This window comes from Ursus arctos, unplaced genomic scaffold, assembly GCF_023065955.2.
Source record: "Ursus arctos isolate Adak ecotype North America unplaced genomic scaffold, UrsArc2.0 scaffold_8, whole genome shotgun sequence".
Lineage (NCBI taxonomy): Eukaryota > Metazoa > Chordata > Mammalia > Carnivora > Ursidae > Ursus > Ursus arctos.
In genome coordinates, this window is record NW_026623100.1 from 7,522,364 (window position 1) to 7,546,021 (window position 23,658).

Genomic DNA, 23,658 nt, shown 5'->3' on the forward strand with positions numbered 1-23,658 from the left:
TAACTGATCTAAAAAAGCAGAGTCCTTGAGTTAAATAGTAGGTAGAGATCTTTAGTGGGAGAATTAGAATTCAAGTTCATTAGCTACATATTATCTTCTTAGGATATTAGCTTATGTGTTTATGAGGGCTTAGTACTTTAACTCTTAGGATCCTTTGCTCCTCTGAACTGATTAAAGCCTCTAAGGGAGTCCTGGATTCACGTCACTCCCCAATATCTCTGTTTGAGAAGCTGATTTGATCCAGACTAGAAAACTCCTAAGGAAGACCAGATCCCCTTATCAAGTTAGAGTTTTTATAGCATCAGCTCCATGGTGATAGCAGGTAACTTCTGGGCAGACTTGGAAAGAGGGTATAAAATACTCAGCTCTCATGGCAAGGAGGGAACAGAGAAAACAAAGAAATGCAACCACGAAAGAAACCACTGCAGATATTCTCAGAGTGTGGCAGCCGAAAGACTGCCAATCCATGCAGTGTGAACTACGGAAATAAATGTTGAATAATGCCAGGTAGAGACCTTGTGTTGGTCAGGGTCCTAACAGAAAACTTGGCACACTCAAAAGGACTGACTTAAGAAAGTTTAATGAAAGGACAATTTATAAAATATGTGGGCAGAGCCAAGAGAAATCAATAAGAGATGCGTCAGAACCCCAGCATGGGAAATAACCGGGAGACATTACCCCCCTCCAGGTGTGAAGGGGAGGGAGCAGTTATGGAAGCTGAGTATAAAGGCAACTAACAAGAGCCTGTGTTCCAGGAGAGAAGAGCCCAGCTACCCAGGCAACCTCATGAGTTGCCTGCCTCTGAACTCCTGCCAGGGCTTCCATTGGCCAAACCCAGCAGGGAGCAGAGGGTAGGGGCATGATGGAGTCCATAACGACCAGCCCCCCAAGGCCACTGGCTGGAGCACCGAGTGGATTTGAAGGAGCAAACAGAAGGTAACTAGCATGGGAAGAAAGGCACTGATGCAGTCAGTCATGAACTTTTCCTAAGGGATGAGTGAAGTTTGGTGTTGTTTTGTTAGATCTGATCTTACTTCGGTTAAAGTAAGGTCAGAGGACATACTTGCTGGAGGGGAACTGGGAACGTTCCCAGGTGAAAAACAGCACAATGCAGGCCACGCGAGCTTGAGGCTCAGTGAGCTGGCGTTCATGTTGGGCTGGAGAGAGGTAGAACTAGAAATGAGGTCGATGGATCCGAGACAAAAGAGATGAAGACTTTGCAGCCAGATGTAGCAGGTGATGTGACGTCACAAACAGCTGGGCTCCCGGCAGCTTCCTGACCAGATGTGTAACATGAAAAAAGCATTTGAACACCTTGACTTGTTTCTGTTTGCTGGAATGAGTAGCCCACGGGAGAGCTGGAGGAGGAAGAAAGCCTCTAGAGAAAACTTGGATTCCATTTTCTTGAATTGTTCATTTTACAAGTCTCCCACGCCATTGTGAGGTGATTAACATTGCCCAAATATTCCAGGACGCCCCGGATGCACCTGCTGTGTGTTCCTTTAAATCTATAGACACTTGAATCCCTCTTTGCAGTGGAAATGCCAGTTTAAATTCGGAGTCTACTAGGCATTAACTTTATTGGACTTACCCTCATGGTGTTCCTGCCTCATTCACATTCCAAACACTTCCAGCTCTCTGAGGAATTTGAGAAGAGCTATGAGGATGGCTCATGGGTACTTGACATAAATATAGAGGGAGGAGGAGAACAGCTACTGAGAGGCCAGAATTGTGACAAACTGTGAAAAGTATATGGAATCGACTAGGAAGATTAAGAAACAGGAGACGGCTCTAGTGGTTCTTGTGAGAATATACATTTGCAAATGTTTCTCCAATACAAGGAAAATCGTAAAGACTCTGGAATCCTTGCAAAAACTTTAACCAATGCCTCTGAATATTAGAACAAAATTCTTTGTTTTTTGAGTCTTCTTTCGGCTCTTCTAGAGAGAATTAAGATATATGTCAGTTACCCCCGTGGTGGACCTGGGAAGTCAAATAGGGGCAGTGCCTTGCTAAATCCGCCTAGCCGTGTCTTCACATCACTGATACTCTTGTGAAGACCTCATGATCAGGTTGGCCATGGGGCCAGGAGGAGCAAAGAATAAGTATCTCCTTCTTCTGGAGAAAGATTTCAAAACTCTGGTCTTAAGGCCGGGAATAATGATTGTAATTCCGTATCCCACACAGGGTGAAGACCACCAACCCCTGGCCTTCTGATAAACGTGACTTTCTGTCCTTGATGTATGTTGATAGCTTTACCTTCTCCAGGTAGCAGATCTCTCCCATAAATGCATAAGTTATAGCCACATTTATTTTCAAGAACATCAGGCAGAATCTGGTGAACAAAGTGCTCCACGGCATTGGCCCTCTCAGGACTATTTTTATAGTTCCGCGGATAGATAACGTAAGCATCGTAGATCTTTCCATCTGAAAATGAGAACAAGAAATACAACTTTATTGCTTGGCTCTGAAAATTCCCATTTGACTCTTACGAGACATTCTTCACTGAATTTTATTGTTGTTGGTGCATGGATCCCCCCCCCCCAATATTCCAGAATTCAGAGATGGTGACAACAACCTACTGCCACAAAATATTATCAGAAAATCGATCTTAATCCCAAAGTGCCCCTCTTTACTGCCTCAGACTGAATGATAGAGAATAGGCAAGAGCCAGTCCAGTTTAGCACACACCATATTGTCAAATGTAATTAATAATTTATTGACAAATATTTATTGTCATGGATAAGGAGTCTTCTGTTGCTTGGAGTAGATCTCAGTTTTAGTTGTTGTTTTCCCCTAATCCTAGGAAGTGAAAATGTGAAAGATTTTTTTTTAAGGGATCTGCATTTCCCACAAATCAAATAATTAGCCCTAGTTGAGGGGACCATATGGAAAATGTAAAGTATATCTGTCCCCAAAGGAAACAATGGTGTTCTGATTTAGCAGGGATAAATATATCCTTTCATGTGTAACTTATGCACATAGGTAGGACTCTATGGAGTGAGTTTTCTGGTGAAATACATCTGCCTTCTGATGGCCCTTTCTTAGTTGTTCACATCTGGAAAACAGGAACACTTTTGTTAATGTTTTGAATTCCATAAAGATTTACCAATACACAGTTTCCAAAATGTTTAAACTTTTCTGGGTTTGGGCCAATTCTGTTCTTGATTTAGTAGGAAGAGTAAGCCTATCGGGGAGGAAATTTGAGCTGTTGAGATGAATCTCAGAACCATAAGGAGAAACAAAAAAGGATAGAGAATGGCCTCTGAGTGGACTGAAAAAAAGATCTACTGACAATATGCTAGCAAGCAAAATCTCGGTTTAGTAGCATAGCTATTAAGAGATCAACAGACAAGTAACCATCAGCCATTATGGATCCTTTTCTTTTGAAGAAAAATGTGAAACTTGCCACTTACCATTCCTAGTTTTGTAAGGTCTGACTATGTCTCTCCAGAGCAGAATAACCTCAATCCAGAACACTTTCAGTGTTATCACCATGACACTGATTAACATTAACAAGGTGATAAATCCCGCCAGAAGGTAGTGGGTGCTTTGCTCGTCATCTGTTCAAAAGATAAGGGGAGGACAAAAGTGATCGCTATTATTACTAGAACAAGGTAAAATCAACAAATACGTGGATGCTGACCTCCACTGGGAGTACAAGAGATGCATACAAGAGATGCCTACCTGCAATTGCCATGGCCGCGAATCAGTAAATGAACATTTATTGAGCGCCTACTCTGTGCCAGGCAGCAGGCTAGGCATTGTAAGGGATTCTCAAATGTAAACGTAACTAAGATAGGAGGTAAACGTGTAATTTGAGCTGGCAGAGGTCTTTAGGAGTGCCCGCTCCACATTGGACTGTGCAATGGAGCCTTCCTGCAGGTGGAGGGAGGGTTTAGAGAACTGCAAAACAAGGAAAATGTCCTCCTGGCGAGAGGGGATGCAGTGAGCCCAGGGGTGGAGATGTGGTGTGTTCTCCGAGGAACTGAAGTAATCCAGTCGGAGGAAGACACAATGAGAAATGTGGGTCAGGGCTAGGTTCTGATCAGACTTGGGGCTCCCATTAAGGCATTTTGCCTTTATTCGGGAAGGTCACAGGAGCCACTAAGTGTTAAGTGGGGTGTTAACAATGAAAGTGGTTGACAAGCAAGATTAATCTGAAGGTAGGTAATCTGTTTCTGTGGGAAGAGACCATAAGTACTTAGAGGAAAATGGACAGGAAGTTTCTGCAATACTTGTGAAAGATAAGGAAGGTCTGAACCCTCACGTAATAATGAGAAAGGAACGGATATGCTTGGTGTTGGGACATTAAGGAGAATGAATCAAAAGGTCTTGAGGTCTTACTGCATAGGAAAGCAGTGAAGAGACAAGGGCCATGTAAGTCTCTAAAGTGTAATTGATGGGGAAGTCAAATTACTGGGGTTCTAGGTTCCAAACACACCCCTAACTTTTCTCATCACTGAACTGTGCCCTGTACTCACTGCTGCACAAAGTGCATACTCAAAAAGTTTCCCGATTTCAAGGACTTAGATACGTACAAATTGAATATAAGAACTGTACTCATTAATGGTATTTTTGGCTGTTTTAAGTTGACTTCTCTCTTTAGAATTAACTATTTACAAATAGTCCCACTTACAGATGACCGTGAGAAGAATCTCAAAGGAGATTCGTCTCTTACAGCGTTCTCCCTGCATTTTTGTCTGAAGTCTCAAAGCATGTGTTCCCGGTCTTGCCATACAAAATCATTCATCCATATTCACAGATTCCTCCCATAGCTCATTAGCATCCTGAGTATCTAGCACTGCAAAATCAAGACTGGCCAAGGGGAAGAGATTCAAAACCAGGGGGCGGTGGAGGAGGCGTGTTGCTGAAAATTGGCGGAGAGCCTACTATCTGCACTATCATCGTTTTAAATGATAAATGCGCCTTAAGGAAAGCATTTCAATGGGATTCCCCTCCAGGTCTCTCTCTCTAAAAGTGCTATCTGGATACCCTCTGGGAACCTACATTTCTTGGAGAGACCGTGAAGTAACTGCATCTGTGGCTGGTCGCCTCCGCTGGGAGGAAAGAAGTTAATCTGAGACAGTAAAGAAAGTTGAAGTTCAATGTCTTTCGGTTAATGACTTAATGCCTGTGTAAATAATTCCGTATGTGGTGACTAAACACTAAATACTTTCTGAAAACGTTTATAAACAGGAAAACACTGCCTAAGTTTGAGTCCTGGCTCAAACTCTAATACTCAGCCGGGTAGTTATTCAATCTCCTCTTGCTTCGGTTTCCTTATCTGCAAAATTTGGTGATAGTAACAGTCTCTTCCTCATGGAATATTGATCAAATAAATAAGAAATGAAATGGAAAATAATTAGACAGGTCCAAAGGAAACAATGAATAAATGTGTACTACTATTATTAGGAGAGTCAAATATTTATTTAATCACATCAAATAATAGGGAACATAAGCTTTTTAAGTTCTTGCTGTTGAAATTCAAGACAATGCTATAATTTATTTTGTGATGAGAAATAAAGGAATTCATTGTGACAATTAAACTTCTGTAGCAACAGTTTTTGTTTAACATACACTGTTGTCGAAACGGAGTGTAGCCATGTTAGTTTGCAGAAAAACAGGGGAAGGCTAGCACATACAAATAAACTGGAAGGAAAAAAGTCACCAAGTACATGTAACATGAAAACAATTCCAATACACAGCTCATAAGAGAACGTTCATAAAGTGACAACATAAGCAAGGCATGGGGATAGCGAGGCAATGGCAGCCCCAGGGGGAGGGGGAGGGCACAGCTTCCCCTCTCGTTGGGGGTCCACTGTGCGGGCTACCACCACCAGACTGCCCTGATATTACATTGTGATGTGGTTCATATATCCAGGGGTGACTCCGTTATTATTTGTAGAAACCTGGTGGCCCATGGAACTGGATCGCACTTAATGTCATGATTCTGTTGGTTTGATAAAAACTTACAAATTGGTGGTTTAAGTCTAATTAAAGCAAAAATTAAAGCACCACTTCAGGCTGAGACTTAACCACAAACGCATCAAATCGGTGGTCTGCTTATCTATCAGCCCCAATTTTTTTTTTTATCAGGTTGTGTGTCTGTGTTTATCCAAATTAATCTGGGCTATATCCCACTTAGAGGTATAAACTGAGGGCCTAACTCTCCCTTTGGCTATGTGACAAACACGTTAAGTAATTTCCACGTAGTTGTGCATGGAGTGACAAGTGTAAAAAAAAAACATATTTTTTCTCCTCACCCATTTATACTGCATTCAATGTTTCATCTAACAAACAAGATGTCTTTGCCTGGAAATGCAAGCAGGGGAGGAAGTTGACAGGTACTCAGGAAGGAAATGTTTGTAAAACTATTTTTGCTGACATCATTGCGTGCAACGACATACCAAGGGAGTGGGAGGAAGACGCAGTCTGCCCCCCTGAGGAGGAGTGGGTCATCACTGACATTTTTAGTGATGTCTGGGTAAGGTCATGATTAAAAGCACAATGACTCTGGGGTGCCCTGGTGGCTCAGTCAGTTAAGCTTCTGCCTTTGGCTCAAGTCATGATCCCAGGATCCTGGGGCTGAGCCAAAGGCCCTGGGGTCCAGCCCCGCATCAAGCCCCGTGTCGGGCTTCCTGCTCAGCAGGGGAGTCTGTTTTTCCCTCTCTCTCTCTCTGCCCCTTCTCCCACTTGTGCTCTCTCTCTAGCTCTCTCTCTCTCACTCATTCTCTCTCAAATAAATAAATAAATAAATAAATAAATAAATAAATAAAATCTTAAAAAAAGAAGCACAATGACTCTTAGATGGTCTTATTACTGTTTCGGATTCTTTACAGACAATGTGTCCTCTTGTTACCTATACCCAAGACAGATCGTTCTCTCCATTTAATTTTAAAAGATTATATATAGTGTCTGAATGTGATCTACTGAAGAGTAGTCAGTTTCGTATTTTTGTTATATTTTATTGCATCAAAGTATAATGAAGTCATTAAAGGCATGCTAGATTCAGATAAAACTATAGGGAACTTATAAACAATTTGGCCTTTCCAAGTTAGTGGGAACATAAATGTAAACCCTAACAAACGTAAATGTAAGCTGTTGCTTTGTTGAATAATTAAGCCTTAGAGCTAGAGCAATGGAAATGTCCAAAGATCATTTTCCTTGATATAGTATTTTTTCATTCTTAAATTAAGTTTTAATTATTCCAATAAAAGGATATAATTGCTTCAATCACTAATAACACTTTGTGTAATTACTATAAGCTCTACAATTTATAAATGCTTAAACTTCAATTTGTAACAAATTCCTGAGTAGGTTTTTAAAATACCCAGAAGCTAAGGTGTGCTGTTATTTTAATCCACAGAATAGGAGAGAAAGAAGCAGAAATATAAATTCTCATTGGTTCTGCGTGTTCATTTTGGTTTCAGAACCAATGTATTTTAGATTCTGCCTCTTCCCTCCACTTTGTCTTATTCATCTCCACAGCCTAACTTGGGCTGAAATCCACATCACAGATCTCCTGTAGAGTCACTATTCACTGAACCAGTCTCTTCTGCGACTCTTCCCTAGGCTTTTTATGTCTACGTGCTCCTTGCTCCGAGTTTAGCAGGAAATACTGTCATCGCTTGTATCCATCGCCCCTCCTTGTTTTCCTAGTAGACACACAATCCTTTATTTTTTTTAATTAATAAAATTTATCTTTCAGACCACATTTAGGTTTACAACAACAAGAACAAAAATGAGCAGAAAGTAGAGAGAGTTCCCATATACTCTCCCCCAGCCCTAGCATTCAGTTTCCCGTATTATGAACATCCTGAATTAGTGCAATACATTGTTTACAATTTATAGGCCAATACTGATACATTACTATCAACTAAAGTCCATAGTTTATACTAGGATTCCCACTTTGTGTTGTACAGTTCCATGGGGTTTGATAAATGCATCATACCATGTCTTCACCATTAGACTATTATATAGAACAATTTGAGTGTCCTAAAAATCCTGTTGTCCACCCTCTCTCCTGGCAACCACTGAGCTTTTACTCTCTCTATAGCTTTGCCTTTTCCAGATTGTTACATAGCTGAAATCATACAGTATGCAGTCTTTTCAGATTGGCTTCTTAGCAACAGGTTTTAAAGTTCCCACATGTCTTTTTATGGCTTGATAGCTCATTCCTTCCTACCAATGAACAATATTCCATTGTATGATATAACTGACTTATGTATTCACCTATTGAAGAACGTCACGGTTGCTTCTAAGTCTTGGAGATTATGAATAAGGTATTCGTTCATTTATTTATTCAAAAAAATTGTTATTGAATGCACGCTCGGTACCAGGCACTGCAATACAGATGGAGGACACGAAGACGGATGAGACGCCATTCCTGCCCTCATGGAGCTTAGAGTCACGTTCAGCAGACTTGTGTGTGATGAGTGTAGAGATAGAGACAGGGCCCTACAGGAGCACCTGGAAGGAATATAGACTGCAAACTGCTGGCCAAGGAAGTCTCCTCAGAAAAGTGGTACCCGAATTGCATGTTGACTAACAATTACAGTAAAGAAATGAGCTGAACTCCCAGACTTCCCATGACTTTCACCTACACTTAGGTTGGTAGTTACCAGGGGTAGGGGTGGGGGTGAGAGTAATGGGTGAACTGCTTGTGCTTTCTTTTTTTAGCTGAAATACATTGAATCTTTAAAAAGACAGAAAAAGAAAGACATGTAGCCAAACGATGTATTTGGTCAAATAAATGATGGTTTCTCCGTATAATGGGATACTATGGAGCCATTAAAAATCATGGTGTAGAAGAACGTTTAGTATCATGGAAAGATTTTTACTATACATTAAGTAATTACAGAACAGGCTATAAAATTTTCTATGTAACTTGTAGCAAAACATGCTTATAATTCAAATATATCTGAAGAGAATTTATGTGACAATACAAAGGTCGAAGAATAGCCAAGACAGTCTTGATGAAGAGCGAACTTGGAAGACTTACTCTACCCAAAATCAAGGTTGCCTCTACAGCTACAGGAAACAAGACTGTGTAACATTAGTGCACAAATAATTTTTTTTAAAGAGACAGAACGCAAGGGTCACACAATTTTTTTGGAAAGGACCAGATAGTAAGTACTTTAGGTTTTGCACGTAGAAAAAATAAATAAATAAATACATTTAATACTTTATAAAGCTTAACAATGATAGCATATGATGTCTTATTACAAAGCAGCATTTAAGATCTTCTTACTGGAATGGGCAGTAATTAATTACTCCACCTTCTCATCTACTTTGCCAGCCTCACTAACAAAATGTGCGTTCTTTAGGACTGAAAAAATAAAAAAGAATTATAAAAGGGAACATGTTTATAACGTGTCATAAAAGTCATGCAAGGTAACAAAGAACATGTTCACGTTTGCTGTTAGTGTGTCGTCTTTCACATACAGTGAGACAGAGAGAGCTAATGAAAGCAGAAGGATGGCCAAGGAAGCAGTTGGCTGTTAAAGAGGAACCAACACAAGAAGGTAAGGTAGGGGGGAGGGGGGGAGGAAGGAAGGGAGGAGGGGGGTGGGAGGAAGGAGAGAAGGGAAAGGAGGAGGAAGGGGAGGAGAAGGAGGGGGTAGGCAAAGGAGGAGGAGGATGGGAGGAGGAGAAACAGGGAGTGGGGAGGAGTGGAAGGAGAGGAGTAGGGGGGTAGGGGGGAGATGAGAGAAGGAGATGGAGGGGGAGGGGAGGGAAGAGAGGGGGAGGGAGTGGAGAAGGGGTGGGAGAAAGGAGATGGGGGAGGGGAGGAGGAAGGGGAAGTAAAGTTGTAGAGAGGCAACTAGGGCTACCACACTACAAATACTCAGTGTTCTTAAGAGAAGCACATTTTAAGAGATGGGCCACTTCCGTTGTCTTGGGTGATTGGCCCTGGAACCACACTCCAACACATTGTTCTCTAAGAAAAGGATTTCAGCTTACAGTTGATGCAGCTAACCGGGTGACCGAAGTCTCAGGAACACTCCTTACTTGGACTTCGCCTCTGTAGTCTTACGGTGTGCTGTGTCTGCCCATGTAAACTCTGAGCCACACATTCATACGGCAGCGTCAAATCCTCCTCTCTCACGTCATCTATTCTTAAAATGGTGTTCTGACAAGTCAGCTCATTGCTAAAACTAAAAAGGCCACATGTTACTTTCAATGCTTACTCTGCTGGTGCAAATTGTGTGGCAGGAAAAGGAGATGTTTTAACCTCAATATAAAAATACCTTTGATTTTGCTCCCGTTCCTCTTGAATTCTTGCTTCACTGAAGTTCTGAACTATGGTTCCATTCACCTTCCATCGGACGCCAGACATGAACAGAGAGCCTTTCCCAAAGCAAGCAGAGCAGAGTATGTTTGCTGGTTTTCCTAGATGAGAAGCGAGGGAATTCACCAGTAAAATTCAGTTCTGCCAGTAGTATTGCATTCAATGTGAAAAAAGTCATTGAACACCTGGCGTGTGCAAGGAACTGATGCCGCTCCCCTTCCTTACCATTCCTTATCGTTAGCACTTCCCTCCTTGTCCTTGTCGGGGCAAGTGGCCCAGGCCCTTGCCTTGCCTCCACCCCCTTCGTTCACAGTTTGGAGGAAGCTCTGTTCCCACCCCGCCTCACCTGCAGTGTAAACTACGGAGATGAGTAACTTCGGCTTCATCAATCCCACATTATGAGATGGGGCTTCTTTTTACTCTACGTTGGAATTTCTTTGTAACTCCTTTCTTCCAATCTTTCTCCTTTTACTGAATTCTCTTCATCTCTCTGGAAGCCCCTTGGTTGGTAAAACTGTGTTTTGCTTGACCCAGCTACAATCCCAGTATTTCATCGTTCAAGAGCACTCTCCATTATTATAACTCCTTTTACTTGAGGCTTCCTCCGCCCTGAGCTGAAAGCTTGAGGGGTGCCCTCCCACCTGGCGACATGCATTCAGCCATCCCTTACTGAGCCCTCTGTTCCTGGGTCAAGAAGTATGCAGAGGGATGAGGAATAATGAGTGTCTCAGAAGGCGATAACAGCACACACAAATGATGAAAACACAAGATAGTCTAGTCTTCTATAGAAAGACTGACAAATGACGTGGGAATATAGAGGGAGAAGTCATTCCAGGGAGCAGGACTGCCATGCTGTACACGGAAATGGTTTCCTTGGACCTGATTCGATGGAGGCTCTGGTGGTTCCTGCTGGTGGGTAAGGAGTGTGACATTGGGGAATGGTATTTGAGCTCACTGTTGAGAGATGAGAAGGAGGAACAACTGGGACAAAAGCAAGAAAGAATGCGGAAATGCTGTCTTATCAGCATAACAACTGTGAGGAGGTCAGCGAGGTAGGGACAAGGAGCAGGTGGGGTTAACAGCTGTGGATGAGCCAGGATGCGGTGAGAACCAGTTCATGAAGGAACTTATCCTATAGGCCAAGAACATTGAGCTGTATCTCATTTCTGGTGGGGAACCAGAGAACGCAAACACGGGCGGAGTCAGAAAGTCTGGGTTCTTATCCTTTTATCATTGATTATTCACAACCTTGGGCATGTCACTGATCCCGCCTGAGCCCAAGTATCCACAAGCATATATTGGGAACAATGTCTACCTCCTGGAGAGAAGTAAGAATGAAGTAAAACAGCACCTGTGAAAGCACCATGAGTTACAAGTACAATATTCCTAATATTAGCAAGTACTGAGGTGAGTATATCTACACATGACATTTCATTTAATGCTCAAGATTCATTGTGTTAACTGCCTGACCCATGCTTGGGGAATTTAGACCAAGGGTCATATGGAAGGATTCTCCAGGCAACATTTATAGCATTCTTGAAGTTTTCTTACCAATTTCCACTTCTTTTGTTTCATTTTGTGGTGGGGCTATAATTACTGGAAACCAAGAAACGCTTTCCTCCTCTTAAATGAAAGACAAAGAAAATATAAATATTAGGAGAACATTGGATGGTGATCAATATATAGCTTGTGTTTTCATATTTCTATCCTGTTTCATGGCAATGTTTCTCAAATTATTCTGACAATGACCCACAGCAACAAATACATGCACACACACACACACACACACACACACACACACAAATGAAAAAGAAAACATTGAAGTAATACTCTCCCTTACCACTTACGATACTCTGATATTTCCTATTCTCTTTTATATCATTAGAACAATGTTAGTCCAACACAATAAATAATTGCATAACCTGGTATTTGCTAGAAAACCACAATTCTACAGCATAAGCACAGCATTATAGGAAGGAAAAATTCAAAAGTCCCATGAAATACTAGCATGTATAAGGTACTTAATAAATGCTTGTTGAATGGGAAAAAAAAAACCCTATGACAATGATAAACACATAAGTCCACACTTCCGCTCACAGAGTTCCACCATGGTGGAAATTCTCATTGCTGTGGCACTGATGCCTAGAGACCGTGAAAGGGGTCTTCTGGAGCACTGCTGCATTCCTCCACCCCTTGATTCTCCTTTATTTTTTTTTTTTTTAATGATTTTTTATTATATTTTGATTCTCCTTTATTTCATGATGTGTGATGTTAAGGAAACCCTGACTCCTTGTAGATTTGATACGGTCGGTGGTGAGGTATTTCCTCTGAATAGGCTTTTCTAGACCTTCACATTTGAAAAACACTCTTTAGAATCAAAGTGTCTACTTGAGGTCATTGATAATGTAGAAAATATTGCAAACCAGGATTGTGTGAAAAGTGAAATGGAATGGTGTCGCTTAGGTCAAGGGGCTTTGAATTGGAGCCAGGAGGCCATTAAGGAGGTGGGTCCCATGTCCTCACTGGTGGAACCATGAACTTTTGAACTAGTGAGACTACAAATATTCCAAGATTGAGCCCAAACATCTGCAACTTGGTGCAGTAAGAGACTTGCTTGTGGTAATCTCCGTCACCAATTGTACTAAAGTGAAGGTTAGCTCTCTACTGCCAATACACATCAGAATTCTTTGTAAACAGTGTCTACACACATTCCCTCCTAGCCTTAAAATCCCCTGACTTTTGCTCCCTAGTGGGACATTAGTTGGGTTGTTACCCAAATCTGGGTAACCTAAGTTGCAATTCTTTGATCCCAAATAAACACCCTTGCCTACTTATTTCCTCCTGAAAACTTGGGGTTGACAATCAAAAACTGGGGATGTACTGTATGGTGACTAATATAACAAAATAAAAATTATTTAAAAAAACAAACCACCCAACAATATCTCTCTATCCCTTTATAGAACTTCTCACTAAATTTCTAATCCAGTTATATTAGAGATTAAACAGATTTTTTTTTTCTATTTACAGAACTTCTCACAACAAATTGGGAGAAGGAAAGTTAATCTGGCTCTGCAAATACTTGTATTGCCATCCAAAAAAAGTTTATTTAGTTAGCATTCAGATCCTGCCATCTTTGAAAAGTTTAAGTCACAGAGGAGAGAACAGATCTGGCTTTCAATCAGTAGCATAAATTTCCTTTAAAACTCCTGAAATCTTGGGGCGCCTGGGTGGCACAGCGGTTAAGCATCTGCCTTCAGCTCAGGGCGTGATCCCGGCGTTCTGGGATCGAGCCCCACATCAGGCTCCTCCGCTGGGAGCCTGCTTCTTCCTCTCCCACTCCCCCTGCTTGTGCTCCCTCTCTCGCTGGCTGTCTCTATCTCTGTCAAATAAATAAATACAATCTTTAAAAAAAAAATTCCTGAAATCTTGATAGCACATTTAGAAAAGCTCTTTGCTCTGTTGTAGAGAATGTGCAAGGTAAGATGAAGGTGGAGGACATCTCAGGGAGGACCATGAAGTATGGCAGTGCCCCTGGTCCCTGGTTTTGTTTTTCAGGGTAACTACCCACGGTCAGCCTCGGTCCGAAAAGATTACATTGAAAATTCCAGAAATAAACAACTCATAGATTTTAAATTGCTCACTGTTCTGAGTAGCATGATAAAATCTCACAAGGCCCCACTCTGTCCCACCCAGGAAGTAAATCATCCCTTCGTCCGGCAGATCCGCTCTCCATCTGCCACATGCCCCTTGGTCACTTAGGAGCTATCTTGGTTATGAGCAGACTGTCATGGCATCCCGCTGCTTGGGTTCACGTAACCTTTATTTTACTTACTAGTGTCCCCAAAGCACAAGAGTAATGATTCTGGAAATGCAGAGAAGCCAGAGAAAGGTCATGAAACCCTTCCTTGACATGAAAAGGTGAAAGCTCTCGGCTTAATTTTGTCTTAAGGAAAGACAAAAACATGGTACGCTGAGTTCGCTAAGATCTATGGTAACTTTTATTACAGTATTTTGTTGTAATTGTTCTATTTTATTATTAGTTATTGTTGCTAATCTCTTACCGTGCCCCATGTATCGATTAAACTTTATCATAGGTATGTATGGGTAGGAAAAAACATAGTATATGGAAGGTCAGTATTATCCCCTATTTCAGGCATCCGCTGGGGGCTTTGGAAGGTATCCCCTGCAGAGAAGGGGGGTCTACAGTCTAGCAAAATCAACAAGAAGAGCACAGCTCCTCCCACGCTATTTTTTTTCAAATATTATATTTTGTTAAATTCAGTAGCTTACCTTTCACGACAAATGATCTGGTTGCCGACACGCTGTAATTGACTCCATTCTCATTGTGCATAAATTTGCATGTATAATCACCTGTGTCTTTGCTAGTTGCATCGTCAATCAGCACATAGTTCTTATGTATGTGATACCTTGGTCCTTGAAGAGCTTTACAATTCTGAAATGAAAAATTCCATTCCATTTCTAGCGACTCTTTACTTGCACCTGTTTTGTGTAATTTGCATCCATTTCCCCCAAATGTCCTTTTACCTTAAACCACTCAACAGGTGCTGTCCAATTGTAGAGGTCAATTGTAGGACAATTTATTTTGGAATTTTTTTCTGATCCAGATGTTGTTGAGTATATCAGATGATCTGGAATATTGCAGTCTGGTTGTTTTTTATATATGGTGACATTTACATATCCAGTCTTATTGGAGGTAGGACTATTAAAATAAGTCAGATGATTTAAGAAGTTACTCAGGACTATGAAATGACTTTATCCAATTCTAAGCTTTTACTTAATACTGCTTTTTGTCTTCAAACAATTGATAAACCTGGGTTGTTTTCTTTCTTTCTTTTTTTTTTAAGGTTTTATTTATTTATTTATTCGACAGAGATAGAGACAGCCAGCGAGAGAGGGAACACAAGCAGGGGGAGTGGGAGAGGAAGAAGTGGGCCTCCCACGGAGGAGCCCGACACGGGGCTCCGGGATCATGTCCTGAGTCAAAGGCAGAAGCTTAGCGACTGAGCCACCCAGGCACCCCACGGGGGTTGTTTTCTTACTTAAACACATCTATAAAAATCTAGAGTTTTAAATACTTTTTGTGTTGCATTTGAGATAAAATATAAACCCTGAAAATGACTCCCTCGCAATTTCTTTAGACCCTAGATGTGCTGTCATGCCCACGGGATATTATAAAGATCAGTGGTATTTATTGAGAGCTTACTATGTACCATGCATGGCGCTAACATTACATTATTTTATTCTCATAAGGATGCTTTGAAGTAGGCTATCCTATCATATGTATTTTACAGATAAGGAAAAGGGGGGGACAGAGAAGTCACTTGTTGGTATCACACAGTCCACTAGTGACAGAACACGGATTTGAAACTAAAACTGGTCTGACCTCAGAGCCTAGGCACCTAACTATATGCACATCCTGCATGTTGATGTAGTTCATCTGACATATTTTAGGTACCAAATACAGGCACCAGATCAAAACATCTAACAATATATATGTAAGGTAAGTAATTTGCAGGCACACAATATTACACAACGCTCTTCAGCTTATCTCTCAGGTTTAAGGCACTGGTAACAGCCCTGTTGCACCCACCGTAAGCTTCCTTGACGCCCAACGTCTAGATTACTGGGTCTTTTTGCCGGTTTGTTCTTACTTCCAGCCAAAGTGAGTGATCGCTCTCAGTTCTCTTGGTCACTAGGAAAGCTAGGTCTTTTCCCAATTGGGCTACAAACTAATTCTTGCAATTCTACCTCTAAATAGTTCATAATCCCGCAACCCCCAACCTGATGGTGTTCCTAGAAGTACACCTCTATTCAAACCCCTTTACAAATTTAGCTGTCCCACAAAAGTCTAGAAAGAAAAGGAAAGGGGGGACAGCTCACAACATCAATTATCAAACAAAAGGGAGCAAGCCCAAAGATTATGGTGGCTGCCTGGTTAATACCTTCTGATAATGCAAGTATAAATTCCAGAATCTTTGCCTTTGGCTGGGAGAAACTTCAGACGTTCCCCCGAGGCCAACACACGATTTCTTTTCTGGGTGGTTATACTTTTGTTGGTTTTTGAATAATACCAATCCACAGGGTATCGAGACTTTTCTTGCCTAGGACATCTCACAATTAAAGCCTCATTTTCCAGGCCCCAGGATGATTTGCCTGCAGATGCAAAAAACAAACAAGACATAAATAGGATCCTGAAATGATCACAGAACAACATAGAAGCAACCTTCTAGGATTAAATATAGAAATGGACCATTTTCTGTGACACTTTCACTGAGAAAGATTAGTAAATAATGAAGATCTTTTATGAAATGTTCTAATGGGTACCACAGATTAATGCATTAATTGGAGCTAACGGTCCCACACCGCTGTCCAGCCAGCGGGACAACAATGCTTCCAGAGCCTCCCACGTGCCGGCACCATGTTAAATTTTGATGTATTTAAATACATGAAACTTAAATTAGGATATATTTGCCGTGAAGAATTTGTCCTAATAAATTTGTAATAAAGAATGACTACAGAGTATAAATGATTTTTCCAGGAACAACCAGAAGCGAGCAGTTTAAAACAGGGCAAATGATGGGGCGCCTGGGGGGCTCAGTTGGTTAAGCTTCTGCCTTTGGCTCAGGTCATGATCTCGGAGTCCTGGGATCGAGCCCTGCGTCAGGCTCCCTGCTCAGCGGAGTGTCTGCTTCTCCCTCTGCCTCTGCCATTCCCCACAGCTTGTGCTGTCTCTCTCTCTCTCTCTCTCTCTCTCTCTCTCTCTAATAAATAAATAAAATATTTTTTAAAAAGTCTAATGTTTTTGGAATTACTTAATTTTAAAATTTTCTAATCGTTCTCTCTCTCTCTCAAATAAATAAATAAAATCTTTAAGGAAAAAAACAAGGCAAATATTTTTGGAATGACTTCATTTTAAAATTTTACAATTTTAGTTGAAAAGGGGTACTTACTAAACTTAGCTGCTGTGGAATGTATGAGAAGTGTTAGAAGTGCCAAGAGCTGAAGTCTCATTTTCAGCTTATCAAGCCAGAGCAAGTGTTGGTAACTGACTGTTGAGATTATTCAAGGCGAATCCGTGACATATGATGGTGAAGGTCTCGTCCAGGAGCTTGATGGTCCCCCTTGAGATTCACAGCAGGATAGAGTTTCAGTGTCTGTACTGAAACATAAATCATACAAAATCACAAGCAGAGTATTTACTGTCATGATTTTTACTTGTTCAATACCCCCCTTGGGAGAAGTAATCAATCAATGGGTATTTATTAGGTATAAATATGTATAACAGCAGGGTTTCAGACATGAAACATTGCATTTATTCCTCCGAAACTTTGGGCCACACAGGCCTTACAATAGTCGTACTATTTCATAGCATCATGAGAATGTACTGGAAGAAGCTGAATTAGGAGGAACTAGTTTCTATTTTTAAAGCAAATTAAAACCACTAAATTCAACAGACCCTAGAAAATACAATGTTACAAATGCCAGGGTAAAGCAGCAGCTATGCACACAGGCTGGGGGCAGCCTGCACGCACGCGGGGCTCCCAGGCAGGCATACGCGCCAATAGTCATCACAAAGCAATTAAAAATATAGGAAAGTGACAGGTCAACCGTTAATGAAGTAATTGCCCTGGACGCAATGCCAAACCCTCAAAAATGTGTCCCCACCTCAACTTGTCCCCAAGATTCACCAGTTTTTCTAAGAACAGTCAGAGGTCTGGGAAAAATATTACATGCTTTTCTTTTTCCTTTCACCAAGAGAATCATTTAACTAGATGGTTTTTCTTAAAAAGTCAGGGAAGGAGTTGAATTAATACAGAAACTAGCAAATAGAACAATAGACACAATAACCCTAATACACTTCAAGAAAACACATTTCCTCTAAACATCAATTGTTGGTACTTTTTTTATTACTTGTATGGAAAACTTTTTCTTATAAACTTGAGATAAGTAATTGATGCTTACCCAAACTGGAAGACCGAAGGGAATGAACTCCAAGTCCATGGCCGAGCTAAGAATCGTTTTCAGCTCCTCTGGCTTCTGCCCTGAAGACACCGCAGGTGCACGCACTCTGTCTTTTATTTTGAAGGGGAGACACCCAAAGACATCCTGCAATTCACCACTCCACCCACACTGAAATGTTATTTTTAGTCACAATTCATGACTTGTTCAAAAATATCGGTGCATCATGTACCGAGAATTCTTGACCTTGGTACATAAATGTTTAAACATAAGGACAACATCCCTTCAGATGAAGTAATCAAACCATCTCCCCTTATTTTAGCGTCCGTTTCTTAAGCTAAATGATGCTTGCTGTTTATTTGCCCCGATATTATTACTCATTCTGCTCTCAATGATCTGGAAGTCCTGGAGCCTTGAGTCTGCCTTTCCAGATATCCTTCGACACTTCATTTGGCAAACACTAGCTAAGCGAGCTCCTCAAGTTTTGGCAGTGTTGGTGCTGAGAGTTCCAAAAACGAATGAGGGGACAAGCAATGAGAAGTAAGCCAGACTTTACGGAGGTTTGTAAATGCGCTGCTTGTGGTCCGGAATGTGACATGGTCTCGTCCAAAACCAGATTCCCCCAGCATCTCAGCTCCTCGGGTATAAGTCCCTGTAGGGACTCAGGTCAGTTTGGATGGAAAAGGGCAGTTTTTCTAAGGAGCTCAGGAGCGTAGAGGGAAACTATGAGTAAGAAGGCTTCCTCAAGGGGACCGATAGGAAGACCATAACCTTCAACTCTTGGACCCCATGTAAAATGAATGTCAATTGCAAAATTAGATTTTAGCCATGCATAGCTGGAATGACTCTACCGCGAGTAAATTCAATTCACTTTACCATATCTCTGAAGGATTCAGGGACTCATTGCAGACCAGTGCAATAATATAATGATAATAGTTAAGCTTTATTTAGAACTCACTCTATGTCCAGATCCAGTTCTAAGTGACTTACATGTGTTAACTCCTTCATTGTCACAACACCCACAGAGACAGGCACTATTGTTATAATGCCCATTTTACAGATAAGGACACTGAGGCCCAGAGAAGTTAAACAACTTGGCCAAGTCGCATACTGCTAAGAGACAGAACCCAAGCAGGCTGGCTCCAAAAGCTAGATGCCTAATCACGAGGCCACACTGCCACTGGGTGAGCGAGGTAGAGAGAGGAGGTGCTGCTAACAAAGGGTTCTTCTAGTGGGTTTTTCATTCCCCCCATTGTGGCTAGCAGGTGTGTCCATCTGCTTGGGGATTCGGTCATAGTTTGGACATCAGTCATGTGCTCTGAGAGGAAGAAATACATAGTCCTCTCTTGGCTAGATTTACCATGAGGTGTTTGGTGTCAAGTGGAGGAATTGGGTCTGCTTACCTCTAGTCTCAATTTAGTTGTCTAAGCTCTTACTATCAAGATCATAGGAGTTTCATGCTGAGACCACAGAATCAGGAGCAGGTGAGCTGGGCACAGTGCCCAGGGCATGGTTAAACTCTAGATAGCATTCTGTTAAATAAAATAATATAAGCTTGAATGTTCTTATACTTGAATATGAACTTTCATTTTGCATACTAAAATACCTTTCAAAAAATTTGGTTAAATATAGGCATTTCTTCATGAGACTAGACCACATTATATTTCCATGGGTTTCCTAGTTCCAAATAAGATTTCTCAGTTAAAAATAAGGTTTCAGTTAGAATGTTAACAGGATCCTGAAACCTGGCAGAAGCATTTAGTAAATCTAATGATTATGGTAAGATAATCCAGTAATCCATTCTACGATTAAGTCCCTTCACTCAAAGTACTGAAGTACTTATCATCAACACCACTCGACTTTTACAGATTAAAATAAAACCCATGGATGGGACTGGTGAAAGCATCAGACCAAGCTCATTCACGTGCGGCTAGGGTTGAAACCAACCTTGTTGAACCTCAAAGCCAAAGCTTTCTTTTCTTTTTTTTTTCCTTAAATATCAACTAAAAAAGAAAAAAACCATAGAGCAGTCAAGCTTTCTTTCTTATAATTGTGGGCTGGGTTATTAAACAAAATAAGCTAGCCTAATTTCCCGAAAGCTTCTTTTTTATAAATAACTAAACCACTTTGGCCTCTCACTACTATGACACCATCCAACATAAACGTATAATGGTTCATAATAACTTAGACAAAATGTGAAAGGCAAGGGCTTCTAACTAAGAAATACATCAGAGATTTTGAGCACTTGTGAGTTTCTGTCAAGTTAAGCAGAGAGCTTTCACTGTCTGCTTGTTTCTCTAGCAGATAACCTCTTTTTAAGATTTCTCAGAACTACTCTTCATTTAAAAAATTAATCTCACCTAATTTGGCCATAACTTTGTTCTGATTTTTGAGTTCAGCCATAATTTTCTTCTGATTTGGAGTTATAGTTTTGAAATTTAGCATGTCCCTATTTATAATCTAATTCTCTGACCTTTCTACCAAAAAATAAACAAAAACCAAAAGCCCTTATTTTTGGAGTAACAGCTAGCAACTTGCATTTGGACTGCGGCACTCAAATATTTCATAACTTAGAAGATATCCTGCAAAACTTCTCCATTTGTCTTGCCTAACTAAACCAAGATGTAAGTATCATACTGCAGAGCTGGCATGTATGGCCTGGTCTTACTGCAAGCCACACCAAAAGCGAGGACATTTTTGTCATGTTAGACATACATGAATCCAAGTGGGTCAGGTTCTCACTCAATAATTCTCACAAGAATAAGCGAAGGGGAAATCTTTCCCCATTTCATTAGGGAGCATTTTGGGTGTCACTTTCCTCCCATTTCTCCTGATGTGGTGTTTGTAGAGCCTGCAGTGGACGGGGGGCAGATCCCGTGTGGTGGTGGGTGGTCTTGGGAGAAGGCTCCGGGGGCAACACCATCCACTATGTCACCTTGGGCAGAGCACTTATCTTTCGGTTCTTCTTTGCCTCACTTCAAACTCCAGGAGTTCTTAACGCTCCTTCCCTGCCTCCCCTCTAAGAAAAGCAACTTCTCCTATAGTCTTCTTCAATCTCAGTGATGGCAACTCCATCCCTCCAGTTGCTCAAGCCTAAACTCGCCATGTGTGATTACCTCTTCTTTTCCTCACACATCTGACCCGCAATTCATCAGGACATCCTCTAGGTTTCACCTTCGAACACATCCTACCTGAAACCACTTCTCCCCACCTCCACTGCCAGCTTCGTCTCCCTAGCCACCATCGCCTCTCGCCTCGACTGCAAAAGAGCTTATAATAGTTATCCCTGCTTCCACCAGTCCCCCTCTTCAGACTCTTCCCAATAAAGAGGCTCCAGAAATTCTATTAAAACCTGTCAGATCATATAGGCCTCCAATGTCTTCCCACCTCACCTAGAAGAGCCAACCCCTGACAGTGGCTCTGAAGGCCCATGCAATCTGAGGCTGCCCGTCACTCTCCTGATTCCTCCTTTCCAACCCCGAACACACCGAAGCAGTTTCTACTGTAAGCTTGCTCTTCCTGCTGTCTGGACGGCTTCTTCCAGTTACCCACCAGGCTAACTCTCACCTCCCGAAAGTCAGTGCTTCTGAGGCACTTTCTCAAAAAGACTTACCCTGGCTACATCATTTTCTTTCCCTTCCTTCCTTCCTTCCTTCCTTCCTTCCTTCCTTCCTTCCTTCCTTCCTTCCTTCCTTCCGCCTCTGAGTAGCTTTTTTCTTACTGAGCTTAAATTCACATAACATAAAATGAATCAGTTGAAAGCGACCATTCAGCAGCATTTAGTAGACTCACAGTGCTGTGGACCCATCACCTCTATCTAGTTCCCAAACATTTTCATCACTCCAAATAAAATCCCATTCCCATTAGTAATTTCTCCCCCTTCCGGTCATTCCCCAGCCCCCCACCAGTCTGCTTTCTGCCTCTATGGATTAGCCTCTTCTGAATAGTCCACCTGAATGGATTCATCTGGTAAGTACCTTTCATGTCTGGCTCCTTTCATTTAGCACAGAACATTCAAGTGCGTCTATGTTGGAGAATGTATCAGTACTTCATTCCTTTTAGCGGTTGAATAATATTCCATTGTATGAATATAGTCCAATTTGTTTATCCACCCATTCATTCATGGACATTTGGGTCGCTTCTACCTTCGACTAGTGTGAATAGTGCAGTCACGGACATTGGGGTCAAAGCATTCATTCGGGTCTCTGATCAATTGACTTTAAATGGCGATGTTTCCTCCCCCATTCCCTATTTTCTTACCTAGCTCTGGCCTTTTACTGGGGCACCCATCAGCTTTTATTTTCTACTTATGAATTGTGTTTCTTGTGTGTATTCTGTTTTCTACCATTAGATTCTGAGCTCCAGAAGGGGAGGTCATTTTTGTGAGTTCTGTCCACGGATACAGCTCACGTGCCTGGAAGGGTGCCCAGGACAAAGTAGGTGCTTGGAAATGTTTGTTGCATGAACTGGTACAACCAACTCGGGGTTAAAATGTTTGGTTTGTACACGAATCTGAGCAGGAGCAATGTACTTGGGGCTGTGCTCCTACAGCTCTTCCTTGAAACTCTGGCTTTATGTTCTATCTTATGGTAAGGTGAGGCCTAAGTCACTCTTGGAACATCCCATGGGAACTCCTGAGGCCAAGAAGAGAGTGTCGTGCAAGCCAGAAGAAACTCTGTGGACTGAAGGCAGAGAAAAGGGAGAAACAGAGGTGTTGGCCATTTGAAAACCAGCCAGCAGTCTTAAGTGTTTGCATATGTGCAATGACTAAGTTATAACCAAGATCCCCTTCGGACTAATACTTTACGTAGATTTTATAACCTGCAGCCCTCCTCTGTCATTCTCCATTTACTTCATGTATCTCTTCCTTTCTCTGGGGCTCCGTCTGGCCTTTATTTTCCCAACATTAGAATCAGCATCTATAATTTCTGTGAGAATTCTAAAATGTACCTGGAAGTTCAAGTGCATAGAATAGCCAAAAGATTGTTTGAAAATAAGAACAAAGTTGGAGGACTTACATAACCTGACTTTAAGACTTAATATAAAGCTCTAATAATGGCAGTAGTGTGGTATCGGCATAAAGATGGACATGTAGATCAAAGGATCAGAAAAAAGAGTCTAGAAATAGACTCAAACATACAGAAAATTGATTTTTGATAAAAGCACCAACGTAAGTCTATGGGGAAAGCATAGTTTTCAACGAGTGATGATGGATAAATGGGCTATTTGTATGGATGGAAGACATATCGTTATCTCACAATATACACGAAATAAAAATCAAAACGGATCATATTTGTAAAAAAATAAAATAGTGGAAAATCTTCATAGTTTTCCTGCCAGGCAAGGACAAATATTTCTTGGTTTTTTTTTTAAGATTTTATTTA

The 23,658-nt window shown here is 41.3% G+C and overlaps 1 protein-coding gene across 1 annotated transcript in view; it reads right to left on the reverse strand.

Moving 5' to 3' along the window:
• IL1RL1 (interleukin 1 receptor like 1) overlaps positions 1-23,658 on the reverse strand; it is a 36,593-nt gene that overhangs the window by 2,788 nt on the left and 10,147 nt on the right. Inside the window, exons 2-11 of the mRNA XM_026488455.4 lie at positions 18,278-19,806; positions 17,266-17,474; positions 16,258-16,468; positions 14,840-15,014; positions 14,585-14,747; positions 11,846-11,917; positions 10,254-10,395; positions 10,015-10,160; positions 3,417-3,563; positions 2,260-2,427 (exon numbers count right to left, since the gene is read on the reverse strand). Coding sequence (XP_026344240.2) covers positions 2,260-2,427; positions 3,417-3,563; positions 10,015-10,160; positions 10,254-10,395; positions 11,846-11,917; positions 14,585-14,747; positions 14,840-15,014; positions 16,258-16,468; positions 17,266-17,326 — 1,285 coding nt within the window. The 5' untranslated portion in view covers positions 17,327-17,474; positions 18,278-19,806. The remainder of the gene's footprint in view (positions 1-2,259; positions 2,428-3,416; positions 3,564-10,014; positions 10,161-10,253; positions 10,396-11,845; positions 11,918-14,584; positions 14,748-14,839; positions 15,015-16,257; positions 16,469-17,265; positions 17,475-18,277; positions 19,807-23,658) is intronic.